The sequence below is a fragment of the Habropoda laboriosa genome, unplaced genomic scaffold, assembly GCF_001263275.1.
Source record: "Habropoda laboriosa isolate 0110345459 unplaced genomic scaffold, ASM126327v1 scaffold87, whole genome shotgun sequence".
In the NCBI taxonomy this organism is placed as follows: domain Eukaryota; kingdom Metazoa; phylum Arthropoda; class Insecta; order Hymenoptera; family Apidae; genus Habropoda; species Habropoda laboriosa.
In genome coordinates, this window is record NW_017100209.1 from 1,579,645 (window position 1) to 1,599,519 (window position 19,875).

A 19,875-nucleotide genomic window follows, 5' to 3' on the forward strand; every position below is an offset into this window, starting at 1 on the left:
CACATCTCAAAGTCGTAAATACTATTATGATCATCTGTAGTAAAAGTTACGAAATATACATAATCAAATAATTATTTCATTGTTTAAAAACCAATTAGGTGGTCATATTTCTATAACACCACAGATGGTACGTGAAGCGGTAAAAAGATTGCAACTACGAAGGGTTTATGTCAGCTCGAATCTTATTAGCGAATATCTACGTCGTTCCTACCCAATTGCAAAAGATGCGAAAGAATTGAGCGAAGAATTAAACAAAAAATTAGATTGTGCTGTTCGTGTTGGTTTAATACTAAAACGCGGAGAAGATGCATATTATTTACCTACTTTGAGAGAAGAAGCAAATGCACTTAAAACAGCATTTACTGCATTTTGGGAGATGTATAAAAATGTAATTGCAAGTTTCACTACATGTCCTTTGAACTTTTTTAGTAGCTATTACAATTCTTCGAAAATTTTTTCAGTACCATAAAGTCTCTGCTTCACAAGTTAGAAATCAAAATGGAAAGTGTTCTATAGTAAAGAAAAAATCAAAAATATAAAATGTTGCAGACTATTATAATAAATGATAAATAGCACATTTAGTACATACATTTAAGTGTTATGTTCAAGTCAATAAAGAAAAAGGATTATTTGCATCATAAAATATTGGTTCATGTAAATTTTCCTCAGCACTAAAATATTCAGCATCACTTTCAGCTGAATGTTTATTAAATTTTGAATTCTTAGATCTTACTTTTTGTTTTCTACAGTGATTGGTCTCATTTTGAAGTAATAATGAAAACATTGTTCTTCCCTTTAACAATATTGTATGAAACAATCTTAAGAGGCTTGGAGACTGACGAAAAATAATATTTATATATCCTTCAATGTCATAGCGTATCTTAAAATTATTGCTCAGATTATACAATAAAGTACCATTAAACAAATTAGCAACTTTAGTTTGTGGATAAGGATATCCTAAAAGTGCATTCAAATTCATACTGTATCTTAAACAACTTTGAAATTCTGCAAATGCATGAACTATAGATCTATTATACTTTTTGGGATTTGTGTACAATTTTTTATCCATTTCAAAATGAGAAATAAAAAATGGTGCTGCTAATAAACAATCATCACGATCAAGTGCATTACAAGCTTCAGTGATTGTGCCATTAATTACATATTGTGGCTTATAGTTAGTTGCTTTTCTTCTTATCTCTATACCTTGAATTATTTTACCATATTTATTTTGAAAATTGTACATATTTCTGTGTCTTCGAATTTTGAGATCTATTTTACTAAATAACATACAAACAAATATAGAATATATATAATATTTGTATGATATAGGTGGTTCTGATTGTTCTATCCAATACTTAATGCATCCAACATATAACATCCATTCTGGTGGAAGGTCATTTATCCAATTCATATTTGCAATTCCTAAAGTATTATCTAAAATCTCTCTTCGAATGATTAATGGAACTTCTTTAAGATTAAATAAAGAAGGAAGTTTATATGAAAATATGGTCTCCATGCCTTCTAATTCACGACATATAATTTTTTTATTCTGACCCCTAATCATATATTTCAGATAGTGTACTCTGTCATTTATTCCTGACTTTAAAATTCCAAATATAACACTAATAATTTTTAAGCTAATTACAATGCTTGAAGGATAACAATAATCCTCCACTTGTATAGGACAAATATATAAACACCGAAGTATCAAGTCTATAAAATATCCTGGATATTTTGCCATAAAAAAATCATTTACAAACCACACAGGTAAATTGCTTACAGCTGCATTTTCAAACATAGATTCAGAGTCATCTAATGTATTTATAATTTCAGTTTCATCTTCTTCTCCTTCTTCTCCTTCTTCTTCACTTGTTTCATTATCTTCTTCTCCATGAGTTTCTTCTATATATGTCAAAGTATTAATATCTCCATCAAATTTGAAAATTCTATTCAAATGATGTGTATTTACTCTAGCAACATAGTCTTTTGGTAAACCTAATGGAACAAGTACTTCAGCAGACACATTTGTATAACCATTTATATTAGTTTCTATTAGATCCAACATTCTTTGTCGTATGGGTTTAGCTAATCTACTCAGAATTCCAATGATAGCTTTGTCTAAAGTATAATTACTCAACCAGGTAAAAGTTGCTTCAATACGACGTTGTCTAAGATTATGCCTTTTTCTTGATGCTCCTTTTAACTTCAAATGACGAAAAAAGTTCCTGAATGTACCACGTTTCACATAGTCATTACCTAATAATATTGCAACCAATGGCAACATTGACTGATTGAATCCCTTAAAAGAACTTAGCAGATGTTCAACTCTATAAATTTTACAACGTTTCACATAACCTTTCCCAGTAGAACTTTTAGTTATATAATTGTCTAATGTATTAAATGGTATGTATAATGTTCCATATATATAAAAGTCTGAATCATAGCTGAGTACGGGACAATTCAAGATTCTTGCTACTGCAGCTATATCACTATCAGCTTCAAATAAACATTGCACATATCGAATATTCTTTTCGACCATAACATCCTTAAAAACTTCCATTAAAAATAGAGGGAAAAATGACATTTTCTGTTGACTAAGTGGACAAAAACATGATGCTATACGGATCTTTTCTTTAGTTCTATTTATAATAGTTTTCAATTTTTTATTCTCAATGCCGCCATCCATTAGAACTAATGGTGTCACGTTACACTTTAACAAATCATCAAAAAAGTCTGATACACACTGTGCAACATTATCGTAATCACCACCAAATGCACAATTACATTTTGCATGTAAATTGTGTAGTAGACAGGCAATACTATTCCCATCAATTACTAGATATGAATCGCATAATTCATAATACTCTAAATAGCGATCTGAGCGATTGTTTATGTAGCTGGTTAATCCTGGTATTCCCATTATGAATTTCCTTACACTACCTTTTTGTATTTAGTATCACAAATGAACGTATTACGTATTAAAGGTTATATTTATCACAATATATTTAAAGAACTTTTTTTGTGTACAGCTTGATCAAATAAGAAGCACTCATGTCCCAGCAATTAAGCGGAAACAAAAGAAATGTTTATTCTATATTCTTGACGCTGTTTTCGCGCCATTTTCGAAGTTTTTCTAGTTTCTCGAACTTATATAGTTTATTTAATCTTGTAACGGAATATAGTTTAAAGAATGAGTGTTTCGCGAAAAGAAATGGATGTGGCCTGTAAATCAAAAACGAATACCTGAAAATTTAACCTTTCGTAAAATACATATTGTACAATAATTTTACAATAAATAATTGATTTTTTGATAAATAATTACATATCTTCATTTTTCCTAATGTTGACGTCCTTTCCTCCATTTCCATGGTGTCCTGGAAGGTCCATCTGTAATTCATACAAAAGAACATTAATTTTTTAAATTTTTAATAAGAGTTATAAACAATTTCTGACTTACTTACTGAATGCAATGGTTAATTTAATGCAAAATTAATATATTAAGCAGATTTATTAAGTTAAAGCATACAATAATTTGATTTAAGACTTTCAATAATTATAAAGTACCATCTAAATTGTTATTTAACAGAAAACATTAATTATTCTATAACATTCTTTAAAATAAACCAGAAATTATATTTTACTATCCACATTACTGGTATTGTTAAATCAATTAAAAATTGCTTATAAATATCAATTGAAGTAATAATAACAGGGATAAAATAAATCTAATAAGGATGACAAGCATAGTAATAACGAAGAGAGACAAAGAAACGAATAGCAGTAGATAAGGATAACATTAGGAAAAGAATAGGGGCAGACAAAGATAGCGTTCGTGAAATGTGTTAAACAAGGACAGAAAAATTGGCGGGAAAGACTAGCACCATCTAGCGTCAGGTGACGAGAACTACGATTTCTTAATAGGATAACAGAATATAAACAGAGGTATTAGACAAGGATAGCACTAGTGTGCGACAAGGATAGAGAGAAAACGCTTCCTATTGGCCAGCGGGCCGCCGAGCTCCGCGTATCGAGCCACAGATTAAGTCGATGGATGAAAAATCATTAATAACTCAATAATTAGGATGATTTTGTGAACTTTTAGGATTGAAGAATGAAGCATGGACCTTCAGCAACTTTCACGTATAGTTTTTAATGCTCTAAACCATTCCAATAATTAGTTATTAACAATTACTCTGCGGAGAGTCGGTGGCGGTACTGCACACCGTACTGGTTTTTCATTAATTTTGTAGCTTTATACAAATAATTCACGCACTTTTATACATGCGTTCGAAAGGCTATTCCTTTACCTACTTTCTCGTTACATTTTCATTAACATATCTGTCGTAATGTGCAAGATATTAAACATTATTTGGGTAAGTATTACATTCGTCGCATTCAAACGTAAAACATTTCCGTCATTTTCATTAATAACTTAATAATTACGATAATTTTGTGAACTTTTAGAATGAAAGAATAAAGTATGAACCTTCAGCAACTTTCTCATATAGGTTTGAAGACCCTAGCTTCTTTCAGTAATGAATTATTAACAATTATTGTGCAGAGTGTTGCCAGCGATACCGCACACCATTCAGGGTTTTCATTAATTTCGTAGCTTTATACAAATAATTTATGCACTTTCATACATGCATTCGAAAGGCTATTCCTTTACCTACTTTCTCGGTACATTTTCATTAACATATCTGTCGTAATGTGCAAGATATTAAACATTATTTGGGTAAGTACTACATTCGTCGTATTCAGGCGTCACACATTTTCATTATTTGCATGAATAAACATGATTAATTTTGTACTTTCAAGCATGAAGAATGTAGAATAGACATTTTACTATATTCTACAATAATTTTGGTAGCCATAAGTGATGTAGTTTATTAGATATTAGTAATTGTTTATAACAGTCCGGTATACTCGAGTACGATGAATAGGTGACGCTCCCATATAATGTTTAATAACTCCTAAACTAAAGCGAATATGTTAATAAAAATTATACGAGAATTTAGCCAAAGGTGTTGCCTTTCAGATGCGTATAGCTAGTTGCACGCGAATTTAGTGAAAAACTACGAAATTATTGAAAAACCGTGAAGGTGTTACACTCGATTATATAAGTCGCATTCAGTAGTAACATATTTTCGTTATTTCAATAGAAATGAGTGACTAATTATACACTTTAAGGCATGCAGAATGTAGAACGGACTTTTATCTATATTCTTCAATTAGTTTGGTAGCCATCAGTGGTGTGGTTTATTAGATATTACCAATTGTTTACAACGGTTGGGTACACTCGAGTACGATGAATAGGTGACGCTCCCATATAATGTTTAATAACTCCTAAACTAAAGCGAATATGTTAATAAAAATTATACGAGAATGTAGCCAAAGGAGTTGCCTTTCAGATGCGTATAGTTAGTTGCACGCGAATTTAGTGGAAAACTATGAAATTATTAAAAAACCGTGAAGGTGTTACACTCGATTATATAAGTCGCATTCAGTAGTAACATATTTTCGTTATTTCAATAGAAATGAGTGACTAATTATACACTTTAAGGCATGCAGAATGTAGAACGGACTTTTATCTATATTCTTCAATTAGTTTGGTAGCCATCAGTGGTGTGGTTTATTAGATATTACCAATTGTTTACAACGGTTGGGTACACTCGAGTACGATGAATAGGTGACGCTCCCATATAATGTTTAATAACTCCTAAACTAAAGCGAATATGTTAATAAAAATTATACGAGAATGTAGCCAAAGGAGTTGCCTTTCAGATGCGTATAGTTAGTTGCACGCGAATTTAGTGGAAAACTATGAAATTATTAAAAAACCGTGAAGGTGTTACACTCGATTATATAAGTCGCATTCAGTAGTAACATATTTTCGTTATTTCAATAGAAATGAGTGACTAATTATACACTTTAAGGCATGCAGAATGTAGAACGGACTTTTATCTATATTCTTCAATTAGTTTGGTAGCCATCAGTGGTGTGGTTTATTAGATATTACCAATTGTTTACAACGGTTGGGTACACTCGAGTACGATGAATAGGTGACGCTCCCATATAATGTTTAATAACTCCTAAACTAAAGCGAATATGTTAATAAAAATTATACGAGAATGTAGCCAAAGGAGTTGCCTTTCAGATGCGTATAGTTAGTTGCACGAGAATTTAGTAGAAAGCTGTGAAATTATTGAAAAACCGTGAAGATGCTTGACGGTATGCGGTATCGTTCCCGACATCACGTACTAAAATTGTTAATAACTAATTATTGGAATGGTTTAGAGCATTAAAAACTATACGTGAAAGTTGCTGAAGGTCCATGCTTCATTCTTCAATCCTAAAAGTTCACAAAATCATCCTAATTATTGAGTTATTAATGATTTTTCATCGATCGACTTAATCTGGGGCTCGATACGCGGAGCTCGGCGGCCCGCTGGCCAATAGGAAGCGTTTTCTCTCTATCCTTGTCGCACACTATTGCTATCCTTGTCTAATACCTCTGTTTATATTCTGTTATCCTATTAAGAAATCGTAGTTCTCGTCACCTGACGCTAGATGGTGCTAGTCTTTCCCGCCAATTTTTCTGTCCTTGTCTAACACTATATCTTTCCTTGTCTGACACATTACACGAGTGCTATCCTTGCTACTCGTATATCTTTCCTTGTTTAACGCGTTTCTCTAGTGCTATCCTTGTTTATCCGTATATCTTTCCTTGTCTAACACATTACATTGGTGCTATCCTTGTCTACCCATATATCTTTCCTTGTCTACCCGTATTTCTTTCCTTGTCTAACTCATTACTCTAGTACTAACCTTGTCTCTCTTTATTCGTAGAATATAATTATTTATATTACGTGTATATAAATAAAACAGACTTGGGACCAGAAATAAACGAATTGTGAATGAAATTAATTTTAATTTTTAATTGTTTATAGTAGATATAAATTATAATTTTATTAGACTAATGTATCCTTTATTTTTATATACATTAAAAATAGAATAATTTATCTTGACCAGATATTAAGATTAAAACTTAATGTCAATTCTATATATTACAGAAAATATCAAGCATTTTGTGTTTTTGTATCACATATACATTTTAGTGGAATGATTCATTTTATTTTGTAAAACCCGTTTTGTAGTCTCTATAAATGTAATTTATAGTTTTGCTGAAAAAAAATGAAAAATAATGAATTCCATTAAGTGTTATCCCTTAGCTAATTAAATAATAATATAAGTAGGTCATAAATTACAAGCAAACTAAAAATTTAATGCTTTATAAAAGTTATATATAAGCAAATAAAATTATTATACATATCAAACAGGCATTATATAATCACAATTTACATAAGCAGAAAATACATTGCAACAAGGAAATATTTCAAATTTATAAATTATTAATTTATAATTACTATTTACTAAATTTCAACATTCTATATTCTATATAATTATTAACAAATTTAGAATAATGTACAGTTGTTACTTGTTACAGTAATATTACCAGTACTTTGTTTATTTGAAAGTGCTTTATCCCTTTCATCCCATAATGTAAGTCCATCACAAGCACATATCTTTTTTGTATTTTGAAATAAACTTGATGAACGAGCAATTATGCCACAAGCTAATCTATAAAAAATATAACATAAATTTTAAATATTAAAATCATTATACAAATAGATTGTATGATTTACCTATTTCCACTATTTCCATCTATCTTAGAAATTAAATTATCTCCCCTTCCCAAATCATCTGGCTTTTCTGTTATTACTAAAGATCTTCCAATTATATCAGGTATCTTTACAAGTTTATCAATGATTCTAAAAGTAGCTCTACCAGAGTCATTTACCATTATATTTCCAAGATCTCCAACATGCTATAATAATGATGCAATGCTTTTTATCTAAAGATAATTAATGACAGATTTTTTAGTAATATTAAATCTTAATGTATACCCGTTTAAATACATCATCTTCAGGTCCACCATGTATTGTGTAATTTGGATTAAAATGATCTCCAACACTAAAAATGTGATATAGGATAATTAAAATAAAAGAATATGAAAAGAAGTAAAAATTTTGAAGATAAAAAGATACATATGTGTGTATGCCTACCTATCACATCCTTGAGAAATATCACCACATTCGTGTATGTGCATACCATGTTTTCCAGGTGTTAAACCATCAACTGTTCCATCTATAAGACAACCATCAGGTGTTTGTGCAAATCTTATTACACCCATTACTTTATTATCCACACTATATCCTGAATTTCCTCCTAACATTGCAACAGCACTAGAATGATCTAAAATACAAATAATTAACCAATTTTACAAAAAATAGTACTACGCTATTTTATTTGATTATTACTTCCATATCCTTTTAAAACAGCTTGTCTTCCAGACTGTTCAATTTTTTCTTGAATTATAGAATATGGTAAATTTGTTTCAATCACAACATTTCCTTTTTCCAACGATATGTCGATACTTTCAATTCCATTTATGCCGGTTAAACTGTTTCGTACCGAATCGACGCATTTTTGACAAGTCATGTTCACCGCAAATTCAATCTAAAATTGTAAGAAGTACACATTATTACGATTACAACAGTATTTTACGTTTATTATTACGTCTATAATTTACCTTTGCTGTAGTCATTTTGATATGCCTGACGAAGAATTAACGAAGAATTAATTTCTTTATATTGTAAATAAGATAAATTTATCTTCACTCCTTTAAGGTTACGTTTTCCATGATACGATAAGATTGCAGAAGGCTTTTAAATGAAGCGAATGTTCTTAAATACATTGATATAAATATTAAGTATACATAGTAGTTTTGTAAGATCATTTAACTGAATATTGAAGAAAATAATTAAAAGGAGATTGCATTTATTGAATAGGGAATAAGTTATTTACGTTCGTATTAAATAGAAAACGGATAATGTTCTTTCAGTGTTTAAATTTGAATATTAAATATACTTTCAACAAAAATGATTAAAGCGCTGCCTCTATTAATTTACGTAGTAACAACGTCGTGAAATTCCTATTTAGTAAGGGACAGAAACTTGTAATCGCTAATTTTCTTATGAATTCTACAATTAATATTTGTATTTATCAATGTAAGTACAATTTTTTCAGGGTTTTCATTAAAGATTTTTTTTCATCAATGCATTATGTATATTTGAATCTTCACTAGTATGTACCAGTAAGTAACGGATTTTGAGTTTTTACTACCGTATCATTGCGTATATTTTGCCACAATAGTTCGCGCATTTGCCACACGGTACGCTCTTTTCCCAAGCTTTCTATTTTAGAAATGGATAGCCACCATCTCTTATTTGTAAAACTAGAAAATTTTGCAAAGCAATCGCTAGCGGCGATTTGCTATATTTAGAACTTTTGTTCGGTAAAGGATCATCTTGGTTAAAAAAAAACCTGTTAATATTTTTGTTTTGGAAAAAAGAGCCGTGCTAAGGTGATTTCTTTTTGGCTGTTGAAGGTATGGTGCAGCAATGTGGGCAACTACTACTGTAACGAAGTCTTAAAGTTTCAAATGAGTATAACAATTTGGAGCAAGAAACTTTTAACTCGTATATCATATGAAAAGAATCAAAAGTGAAATTAAATTGCAACTACTGTAATTTCTTTATAATTTATAAGCTATCTGAAAATATGTCTGTGACCTTTGCTCAACGCGGCAGGCCGCCGAATCCTGCCCAAATACAGAAGGTAACGACTATTACGTATTATTGTTAATACTGTACTGATCTAATTTTCTGCATATATTGTTATTTCATAGTTTTGTAATATTTAACATGATAATGTTTCATAAGAAAAATTGAAGTGCATTATTAATAATATATTGTAAAGACATAATTTATATCATTATTTTATAATGTTCATACATTCATGATTTATATGAATGAATATGTTTGTATAGATGCTTGATGAAAATAGTCAGCTTATACAAACAATACAAGAGTATCAGAATAAAGGAAAACCACAAGAATGTATACAGTAAGTGAATCTTATCTCCAAAATATTTATAAGTTTTATCAGTGCACTTATATAATTTTGTTTAGGTACCAGCAGATGCTACATCGCAATCTGGTTTATTTGGCATCTATTGCTGATGCAAATCAGAATATACAAGCATTATTACCGGTAAAGAATATTAAAAAATGCTAGTATGTATAATTTAAGTTGAAAATATTTTAATATTATGTCTATGTCTACAATAAGCCTCCACAAGGAATTCCTAATGGTCCTCAACATGCTATGATGAATCCACAAGGCCTTCCAAATGCTCCCACTGGATCAGGTGGACCTGGAGGAGACATGCCACCAAATACTCAACCAACATTGCCAATGTCAAGCTTTAGTCAAGGACAGCCAATATCACAAGGTGGATATCGTGGTCCAGTTATGCCTGGACAAGGACCTGCTATAAATAGTATGTTATATTCTAGCTGTTATAATAGAATGTTATATTTTAATTAATTTTTTAATGAATGGGTGGTTGCTCTCATGGATGTTATGTCTTAATTTATTTTTAATATTTTATTATTTTAAAGGACCACCTACTGCACCTGGACCACAACAGTATAGAGGACCACAAGGATATCCTCAACAACCTTCTCAACAAGGTTACCCTGCTCAATATGCCAATCAAAATCCTGGCTCAAATTACCAAGGGCCACAGGGATCTACATATACTCCAGGACAACCAAATCAATATGGGCCACCAAATACTTCTCAGCAACAGGGATATAGCGCATCATCACAACCAAATTATGGTCCACCAACTACTGTGAACAGTTATGGTCCTCAACCTGGTGGATATCCACCACCAGGAACAACACAACCTCCTACAGGATATGGTCCACCACCACCAAATCAACAAGGTTACCCTCCTTCTAATCCTTCTCAACAAAACTTTCCATCAAGTGGACAACAACAACAACCTGGACAATATGGCAGTCCTAGCCCACAACCTAATTATCAACAACCTCCATCCCAAGCTCCACCTCAAAATGCATATGGAGGAGGTCAACCAGGAAATTATCCTCCCCCTTCTTCTCAAGCATATGCAAATAATGTTCCACCTCAAAATTATCCAGCTCCCCCTACATCTAGTGCTCAACCTCCTCAACCTGGATCTCAACAAAATACCGGTCCCCAACCCACTTACGGTAATCAACCGAGCCCTGGTCCAGGCGCAACACAGTATGGTCCAGCTTCTACGTCTCCACCATTTAGTACTGCCTCCGCAAGTGGAGTAAACACTTATGCTCAAAGTAGCCAACCAACAAGTACACCATCTGCTTCAACTCAAACTTATCCACCAAGCAGTGGTCCACCACCTACTTCACAGGGCGGAAGTTACGCTCCTCCAGGCCCTGCTCCATCTGGATACCCTGTGCACCAAACACCACATCCAACATCGCATCCACCACATCAACCACCGCATCAATCTCCACATCAACCGCCTCATGCTCCTCATCAACCACCTCATCAGCCTTCTCATCAGTCAACTCATCAACCTCCTACACATCAATCTCCACATCAACCTCAACAATCTCAACAACAATCTCAGACACCACCACAGTCACAACAGCAACAATCTCAAAGTCCTGCTCCAAGTGGATTTCAACCACCTTCAGGACCCCCACAGGGTCCTGCTCCACCCCCAGGACCACAACCACAACCCGGATATGGTCCGGCTACTACACAGACATACGTACCACCGACACCAGGTGGACAACCACAGGTATTATTTATTAAAACATATTACATATCTTTTAAATTATTTTAAATATATGTTGTACCTAATAGAAATTATATTAAACTGTAGGTGTACACTCCCCACCCACCCCAAGGTGGTCAACATTATGGACATCCACAATATCCTCCACAGAGTTATCCACCACCAGGTCCAGCAGGTCAAGGATATCCCCAATACCCCCCACGACCACCAGGTGGTCATATGCCTCCACCGCCAGGACCTCAGGGACCTCCACCACCAAATCAGTATGGGGGTTACGGATATCAACCGCCTCCACAATAGAGTATATATTAATGTAAATTCGTACAATATTCATACTAATATAAAAATGATTTAACTACGAACTTGGAACAAATGACATATAAAACTTTAATTTAATTCATAATAGCGTATCGTCCAGTGTTACGTAATGAGGCAAATAATAGAAAATATATATTACTAAGGAAAGGTGCTGCTACATTTTCATTACAATCGTAATGAAAAATTATTTAAAATGATCTTAATAGTGTTAATCTTTCCAAACAAAATACGCGGATTATACTTCGATGCAAAGAGAATTTATTGTGTACGTGTTTTAATGTGTTTGTAAACTTCAAAGACTGATCTTTGAAGTTTCATTTTGTAGAAGGAATATTTTGATCATTAAAATATTGCTACAAATCATTTAATGTAACATCAAAGTTTCGTACATTCATATTCCATATTCATATATACGGTGATTTCTGTGTAATATTATTTTGTATGTTAGCAAATTTGTAAATCTTGATTATTTAATTCTGACATACACACAAGCTTATACAGCACTTAGCAACGTGTGCAGCTTGAAAATCTCGGTGTGCACAATGCAGCATAAACATATCTGTCATACTGAGATAAAATGTAAGAAACATGGTACAATATGTATCTACCTATTTACAGCTTCCAGAATACACGTTTGCCTTAGAATTAATTTTATATTTACTTATCTAATTTTATATTTTCTTGATTGTCATTAAAAAGTTTATGAATTTACACATTGATTCTTATCTTTTCCTTCAAAAATTCTTTTAATTTATCAGAAAATTTCTGTTTTTTATATATATATTTTTAAACTTTTACATTATCAGTTTTTATTACTTTATATTTAAAAATTATCGTCTACAACCTTTATTTTCTGTCTATTCTATTTAAGGAAGACTGTTTTTTATCACAAACGTACTTTTTCTTTTTTATCTTATAATATCAATCATCTGAATATTAAATATGGGTGATTAAAAATAGAAAAGGATCTGATAAGGAAATATATTTTCAAAACGTAGAATTTAAAGTGGAGCTTTTTAACATTAGAGTAACTTGGATATTTTAAAATCCCCTTTTCTTTTTTTGTATTATGTTTATGAAAATTTAACTAATATACGTTATTTTTATATAATAGTAGAGTAAAAAAATGAATTGCATCTATACTATTATTTTTACTTAAAATTAAAGCTCCTCTTTAAGTTTTACATCATCATTATAACATTTACAAGAATGCTTAGGTTGCAGCACTTCTTCCATGTTATCTAGTACCTTAACTTTGCTCTTTAAGCGTTTACTCCATTCCTGAAATGTAGAAAATATGTTATTCTATACCGTATATGTAAAAAGAAAAAATAAATGGAGTTGAATCTGTATAATTTTAGTTAGTATTTCTTACATGAAACAAAGCTACATGATAGCACAACACATCATGAGGTAATAAATTATCTCTTGCAAATTGTCTAGCGGATTTGGCAATTTGTAATGCTTCCTTGTCATTTTCCTTAGCCCATATGATTTTTTCAACAAGATCTGATAAATCATTTTTCACAGGCACATAGTGTTTTCCAGGTACAAGATCGTTATAAAAAAATTCATAGTATTTTGATTCTTGTTTCAATACCATGGCATCTCCAGCAAGTAAGTATGGGAATCGATACGCAGCTACTGAACCATCGATGTTTAACTGATATTTGTACTATGTAAATGTTAAAATTTTGTATTTTTTCTATAATAATAATTTACGATTTGTATATATGCTCATTTTACCTTAAAAAAATTAAAGAAAGATATATGGCTTTGCCCAGGACCATATTTATCCGTTTCATTTTCAAAGAAGAAGAAATTCGTAATTGAAACATTAAATAAATCAGGATATTTCCTTGAAATATCAATTAAATCTAGTCTTTCTCTACAGGAATCACGACCGCGCCAAAACACTTTTTCTATTTTTTCTTCCCATAGTGTATCAGTATTACCTTGTACAGATAGTATATCTAACATTACCCTGTTTTGTGTATAATACCAGCAAATGTATAAATGTTTAATATACATATATAAATTTGCTAAAACAATTACTTGATATATAATAAAATTACTACCTTCCCATTGCTTCTAATGATGATACCGTGATGTCATAGGTAGGCATAACAATATCTTTTGTATCATAAGAACCACACCAAGAAAAAATTGGATAAATTTTACCCCCTTTTGGAACAAGTGGCCAATCTCCCAAATTTACAAAGAATTCAATATCTGGCAAAACAACTTTGCGAGTAATAGATAATAGGATGGAATCCATGAATATTTTGAAGCCTACGTGCCGGCCATAACATTTCCTAAAAATCTTATTTCATCTAGTTTAATTCAAATATACTTTTAAATTAATTTCACATTTACAGGATGCAGTGTTACTTACTTTGTTAGATTTAACTACATAATGACATAGGCTAACACTCCCTGGTCGATCATATGCTTTTATAATACTTTGACGTATTTTATTAAAGTCTACACTTGCAAAAATTGCAAGATCTTTATGTATTTGAATATAATTCTTAGAACATTCCAAATCTTCTAACCACTTATTAATAGAAGGATTTGGGCAATAACATTCTTCTTCATAAACAGGTCCTAAAAATTCAATTATATTTTTTATATTACATAGAAAATATAAAAATTCATGTAATAGATAACAGATTTAATACCTTTAGATTCTATTGATAAGATAGGTAAATTATGATGCTTCATTTTTATTTTTAATTTTATATTGAAACATGTATTATGTAATTTATATCTGACAATAAAGCTTCCATCCTTACAATCTAAAATTTGAGTCCATACATGGCATGCATTTCCCATTGAAGTTTGACCTTGTATGGAAACATTTATTATGTCTTTCCCAGGTGATTCTGTTAAGCTTAAAAATATTTTAAAAAATTTTAAAATAAATGTAAGCTATATACACAGTTGCAGATAATAAGTGCATAAAACAAAATATAATTTCTGTAATAAACAAAAATTTTAAAACATAAAGATCTATATTTATGAGGCAAGAAAAACATACTTTTTTCCTTGTAAATCAGTAAGCTGTAAAAAAATATATCTTGCTCGCATTGTTGCTTTGTCGGGTTTTAATCCTGGACCCCAAATTATTGTTTTTGATGGATCTATTTCAAGATTTTTTATTTCTTGACAAAAAAGCAACAACAAAATCGATATAAATATCATTTTTGTTAATAATAGTTGATCTTTGTATAAGTAGTTATGCCAAGCAGCGGCTACACTGCAAATACGTTGTAAATATAATTCTTCCGTGTACAAAAATTCGTTGGTACTGTTAATATTTTTAAAAAATTTAACTATAATATCATTTTACCAGTTTCTTAATTGTTTTCACATCAAGTACGTTTGCTAACAGTAACTAACAGGAACCTGATGTTGATTGGATTATCAATTATGTGTTCATTTATATAGAAATATTTTGTCACATATAAGTATGAATCGATACGAAAAATAATTATTCTTAAAGTTTATTATAAAATGAAATTCTCAAGTATTGCAATAAAAAAAAAGAAATGTGTTTCAAGGATTTTTTTACTGCTGTCAAACGGTGGCCACTTCATGATAGTCAACATGTAGAGATGCATCTCTACCATTATGTTGTAGTTCGCGTATACTTTTTACTCCTAGGTTATCTCTGTTTATGAAAAACGTAGCGATTATCCTATGTAGCTTGTAATTTATGAAAAAACTGATTGACTAAAATGCATGATAGAAACGTAAATATCTGTTATACGATGGAGGCATGCCGAATTTGTTGCACAGAAAATCCTTTCTATTCTCAGGTGGGAATCTCTCAGATCTGTGGAATCACTGAAAAGTGATAAAGAAATATAATTTTCAACTGCTTGGGATAATAACAGCTTTATTTCGGCTCGAAACTTAAAAAAATTTGGAAATAGTATAGTATTTTATCGATAGAATACTTTTAATGAACATTTAGCGGAAAATGGAGTGTAAAATTGACGATTTACCAGATGTCTTATTGGAATATATTTTAAGTCTAATTCCACCATATAAAGATCTTCAAGAATGTAAACTTGTATCCAAAAGATGGTTCCGTGCTACCAAAAGTATATATAATTTCTTTACTTTGGATGTATTCAATCTTTATTTGTAAATATATTCATAAGAAATAACAAAATCCTATTCTTGTTACAGATGTAATCCAACATAATAAAGCACATTTTCATAAATCTGTGGCTTATGGATCGTTACTTTGGAATCCATGGCCATCTACACATTGGATGCCCATAATTGCAAAGAGACATTCACATTCTGCTTGCATATATGAAAACTCTATGTATGTTTTTGGTGGATGTACTGCTACATGTACAGCATTTAATGACTTATGGAGATTAGATCTAGATACAAGAGCATGGGTTAGATTAATCACTATGGGAAGTTATCCATCTCCTAAAGCTTCTGCTACAATGTTATATTACAAGAAAAGCTTCATTTTATTTGGTGGATGGTCTCATCCATCACCACATCCTTTACATCCAGTAAATAAATTTAATATTATGACTAATGAGAATAAAAATATTTATTTAAATAAAAATAGCTTTATTATTGTTCTTGTGAATATTTTCAGCGATGGAAATTATTCAATGAATTACATGTATATTCTATAGAATCCAATAAATGGATTGCTATAAATACCTTGGAAACACCTCCACCCACTTCTGCACATTCTGCATCAATCCACAAAAACTACATGATTGTTTTTGGTGGTATATGTAATGGATACAGGTAACACATTTGAAGATGCTGAATGTTACCTAACTATTTTAATTTGATTTCGTAACAACAAGATATTATTTTGAGGCAGATCCAATGACATATGGTGTTTGAATCTGGATTCATATAGTTGGCACAAACAGGCCACTTCAAACTTGAAGCCACAACCACGTTATGGTCAATCTCAGATAGAACTTGGAGATAAACATCTTCTTGTATTAGGTAAGAATTTTGTACATGATATCTACTATATTATAAAGAAGCAAAGTAAATAAAGAGTAAATAAATTTAAATATTTCAACAATTAGGAGGGTGTACTGGACCCAATGTTGCTATGAATGATGCTTGGTTGTTAACAATGGAAGGTGCAGCATGGACATGGAGAAAAGTAAACATGCACAATACAGAATGGGCACCAACACGTATTTGGTGTCACCAAGCTTGTAAGGTAATGACTGAAAATATTATCAATTTACAATACTTTGTATTACTTATTTGTACTTTAACTTAATAGGTGGGAAACTATGTTATCGTTCTTAGTATAAATAAATGTCAGAATAAACCGAATGATATGAGTATATCACTAAAGAAGGTCACTTGTCAAAGGACAGCACCACCAAGAACAAGTGATTCATCTCCTTTACATGGAAGGTTCGAGTATCTACGTTTTTTCCTAATATAAATTATAAATTTACATAAATCCATAATTGTATTTTGTTTTTAGACAAGCAAATGTATTTCAATTCGTTAGAGATGAAAACATTAATGGCCGGCATGGAACTTTTTCAAAAATATCTGTACAAAATTCATCTCCATCGTCATATCCTCCTATTTTTACAAAAAATTTAACATTATCTAACGATAATGTTTTAAGTATGGCCGCTTTTCGTAACGAAAAGCGTAACGGTACTAACAGCCATCGACAACGTCAATTAGAATATCTTCGTAGAATGGAAGAAAGTATTCGAAAGCGAAGAGCACAGACAAAACCTGCAAAGAAAACAGGAAATACATTGTCTATATTTGTGTTAGATATTACGAATGTCTTATGTGATGAGTGCAGTGCTTCATGGATTCCTTTAAAGCACAATGATCAATCAGGCCCTGATGAAAGAATACTTTACTCGCTTGTAGCTGGTCGCGGTGAATTAATAGTATTTGGAGGCATTCGAAAAGAACAAACATCTATACAAAATCATCCTGACATGGATGAGTCTGAAGTTTATAACGATCTACATTTTATAAATCCGCCTAGATATGTTATTTAATATGTTGCAACAATAAATAATACGTTTCTGTGTTCGATAAAAGATATTTTCATTTTGTTAGCATTGGCTTTGATTCTGTCATAAATTAGTATTTATCAAAAATTGCTTGAACTAGAAAATAATAACAATGATATAAAGAGATTTTGAGAATATCTTACCATAAATAACATTAAAATATTGATTTATTTCTTCTGAAAGGAAAAGTCGTGTATAAAACATAATTGTTTAAATATGACCAGAAGTGATGTGTTATTTTTATAAACAACTTGTTATTACAAATCTTACTATTTTATTGTAAACTTTATTATTTACATATTTTCCACGCGTTGTACTTTATGTATGCCTTAGTCATCCTCACCTTCAATTGCTTTTAAACTACCGAATACTTGTGATGGAATAGTTTGTTTTTCAACAGGTATATCTGAAAGTAAAAACAAAAATTTAAAAAAATAGGATATAAAACACGTGTGTTGTTATTAAAACTGTCCAAAGCAATTTATAAACGCATTAAATGTGATAAAGTGTAATAAAAACTTAAATGTGTTATTACAGATTTTATATTACCTTCCTCTATATCTCCTTCATTATCATTAACATCGTCTATATCAATATCTATTTCGTCTGGATTATTCACTTGGGATTCCGGTTTACCATCTTTTTCTGTTACACCACGTACAAATTTAATGCTGTCCTTGTATGCAGTAACATTATCTACAGAGTTACATTATTGTTTTAGTAAGATCAACCATTTAATTTTGCAAATTAAGTTATTTTTCTTAGGATAAATAGAAAAATCAAACCTGTGCTTTGCGTTTTACTATCTAAAAGACGCATTGCATCTATTGGTACATCAGATGGTGGGTTTGATGCATTGTTTAACATTTGAGCAGACATCATATTTACTTGAGTATTGTACATAGCTTGAACACTGCGTTTAATTCGGAGCATTTCACGCATAGTATCTTCATTGCCATGTCTTACTTCAAACTCTTTCCATATTTGCCAAAAGTTTGATGTTACCTAAGTGAAACATAAAAAAAGTGTACACATGAAATTATCAACTTAATATTATTCCCAAATTATTCAATCAAATAATATCACATACTCTTGGATCACAAATTTGACTGCAGTGCGCATATATCGCTCGAGCTCTGTCAACTTCTCCTAACTTCGTCTCCATTTCTGCGAATCGCAAACACATTTCTCTTGTATTATCTTCATTAAGTACTTCAATAGCTTTTTCGTATATTTGCCTCGTTTTCGGTACACCATATATATCTGCTGCTTTTTTAATGTAAATATTAAACATCTGTAAAAATGTATGCATCAACTGTTACTAAATTTGAATAAAATATATTTATTACATTTATATTAAATATTATACCTCAAATCGTTCTTCAGGAAGAACAGCGCTTGTTGCTCGTTCATATACAGACATTGCATGCCTGGCTAAACCATGCTCTTCTTCTAATTTTGCATATAGTAAATACAAAGCTACGATAACAAGAAAATAAATGAGTAATGGCATAATGCTTTTATTGTACATATGTATAATGATTTTGAACAGTATGCAAAAATACCTTTAGCGTATTTTGGTGGACAATGTTCTAAACATTGTTCAAATAAATCTCGTGTTCGTTCTAATTTTGTACCACCATAACGTTTTAAAAATTTTGTAAGGTACGTATTCCATATATCATAAACATTAGGCCATTTAAAGAGTGCAATGCCTTT

At 31.1% G+C, this 19,875-nt stretch overlaps 5 protein-coding genes across 5 annotated transcripts in view; 2 read left to right on the forward strand and 3 right to left on the reverse strand.

Moving 5' to 3' along the window:
• Window positions 1–604: 604 nt before the first annotated feature.
• On the reverse strand, window positions 605–8,774 carry LOC108570672 (protein asteroid-like). Its single transcript, XM_017932564.1, has 7 exons — window positions 8,654–8,774; window positions 8,382–8,580; window positions 8,127–8,316; window positions 7,968–8,034; window positions 7,707–7,888; window positions 7,523–7,641; window positions 605–2,877 (listed from the first exon to the last, which is right to left on the reverse strand). The coding sequence occupies exons 1-7, from the start codon at window positions 8,666–8,668 to the stop codon at window positions 605–607; spliced, it is 3,045 nt and encodes a 1,014-aa protein (XP_017788053.1). The 5' UTR covers window positions 8,669–8,774.
• Window positions 8,775–9,620: 846 nt separating this feature from the next.
• LOC108570711 (basic salivary proline-rich protein 2) lies at window positions 9,621–12,325 on the forward strand. The gene is made up of 6 exons (XM_017932610.1): window positions 9,621–9,741; window positions 9,953–10,029; window positions 10,095–10,176; window positions 10,255–10,465; window positions 10,587–11,782; window positions 11,867–12,325. The coding sequence occupies exons 1-6, from the start codon at window positions 9,685–9,687 to the stop codon at window positions 12,077–12,079; spliced, it is 1,836 nt and encodes a 611-aa protein (XP_017788099.1). The 5' UTR covers window positions 9,621–9,684; the 3' UTR covers window positions 12,080–12,325.
• A 933-nt stretch (window positions 12,326–13,258) lies between these two features.
• Window positions 13,259–15,345, reverse strand: LOC108570762 (KDEL motif-containing protein 1-like). Its single transcript, XM_017932667.1, has 7 exons — window positions 15,138–15,345; window positions 14,779–14,990; window positions 14,493–14,704; window positions 14,176–14,420; window positions 13,844–14,081; window positions 13,473–13,772; window positions 13,259–13,378 (listed from the first exon to the last, which is right to left on the reverse strand). The coding sequence occupies exons 1-7, from the start codon at window positions 15,299–15,301 to the stop codon at window positions 13,259–13,261; spliced, it is 1,491 nt and encodes a 496-aa protein (XP_017788156.1). The 5' UTR covers window positions 15,302–15,345.
• A 737-nt stretch (window positions 15,346–16,082) lies between these two features.
• On the forward strand, window positions 16,083–18,146 carry LOC108570729 (F-box only protein 42). Its single transcript, XM_017932632.1, has 7 exons — window positions 16,083–16,206; window positions 16,295–16,638; window positions 16,728–16,885; window positions 16,965–17,095; window positions 17,182–17,321; window positions 17,388–17,524; window positions 17,598–18,146. Exons 1-7 carry the CDS (start codon window positions 16,083–16,085, stop codon window positions 18,139–18,141), a joined length of 1,578 nt encoding a protein of 525 aa, XP_017788121.1. The 3' UTR covers window positions 18,142–18,146.
• A 323-nt stretch (window positions 18,147–18,469) lies between these two features.
• Window positions 18,470–19,875, reverse strand: part of LOC108570673 (pre-mRNA-splicing factor SYF1) — a 3,684-nt gene continuing 2,278 nt past the window's right edge. Inside the window, exons 9-14 of the mRNA XM_017932565.1 lie at window positions 19,722–19,875; window positions 19,526–19,635; window positions 19,247–19,450; window positions 18,942–19,161; window positions 18,706–18,852; window positions 18,470–18,562 (exon numbers count right to left, since the gene is read on the reverse strand). Of these exons, the coding sequence (XP_017788054.1) occupies window positions 18,486–18,562; window positions 18,706–18,852; window positions 18,942–19,161; window positions 19,247–19,450; window positions 19,526–19,635; window positions 19,722–19,875 (912 nt within the window). The 3' untranslated portion in view covers window positions 18,470–18,485. The remainder of the gene's footprint in view (window positions 18,563–18,705; window positions 18,853–18,941; window positions 19,162–19,246; window positions 19,451–19,525; window positions 19,636–19,721) is intronic.

Bases quoted from the DNA above. Each gene is read 5' to 3' on its own strand.
- LOC108570672 (XM_017932564.1), bottom strand. The intron at 7,642-7,706 runs GTAAATCATACA...TATTTTTTATAG, and splicing joins GATGGAAATAGTGGAAATAG to ATTAGCTTGTGGCATAATTG. The intron at 2,878-7,522 runs GTACTGGTAATA...ACAATCGCTCAG, and splicing joins AGCACTTTCAAATAAACAAA to ATCGCTATTTAGAGTATTAT.
- LOC108570711 (XM_017932610.1), top strand. From the start codon at position 9,685: ATGTCTGTGACCTTTGCTCAACGCGGCAGGCCGCCGAATCCTGCCCAA. The intron at 10,030-10,094 runs GTAAGTGAATCT...AATTTTGTTTAG, and splicing joins AAACCACAAGAATGTATACA to GTACCAGCAGATGCTACATC. The intron at 11,783-11,866 runs GTATTATTTATT...ATTAAACTGTAG, and splicing joins CACCAGGTGGACAACCACAG to GTGTACACTCCCCACCCACC.
- LOC108570762 (XM_017932667.1), bottom strand. From the start codon at position 15,301: ATGATATTTATATCGATTTTGTTGTTGCTTTTTTGTCAAGAAATAAAA. The intron at 14,705-14,778 runs GTATTAAATCTG...TTGAATTTTTAG, and splicing joins CTTATCAATAGAATCTAAAG to GACCTGTTTATGAAGAAGAA. The intron at 14,421-14,492 runs GTAAGTAACACT...AGATGAAATAAG, and splicing joins ATGTAGTTAAATCTAACAAA to ATTTTTAGGAAATGTTATGG.
- LOC108570729 (XM_017932632.1), top strand. From the start codon at position 16,083: ATGGAGTGTAAAATTGACGATTTACCAGATGTCTTATTGGAATATATT. The intron at 17,322-17,387 runs GTAATGACTGAA...TTAACTTAATAG, and splicing joins GGTGTCACCAAGCTTGTAAG to GTGGGAAACTATGTTATCGT. The intron at 17,525-17,597 runs GTTCGAGTATCT...TTTTGTTTTTAG, and splicing joins TCATCTCCTTTACATGGAAG to ACAAGCAAATGTATTTCAAT.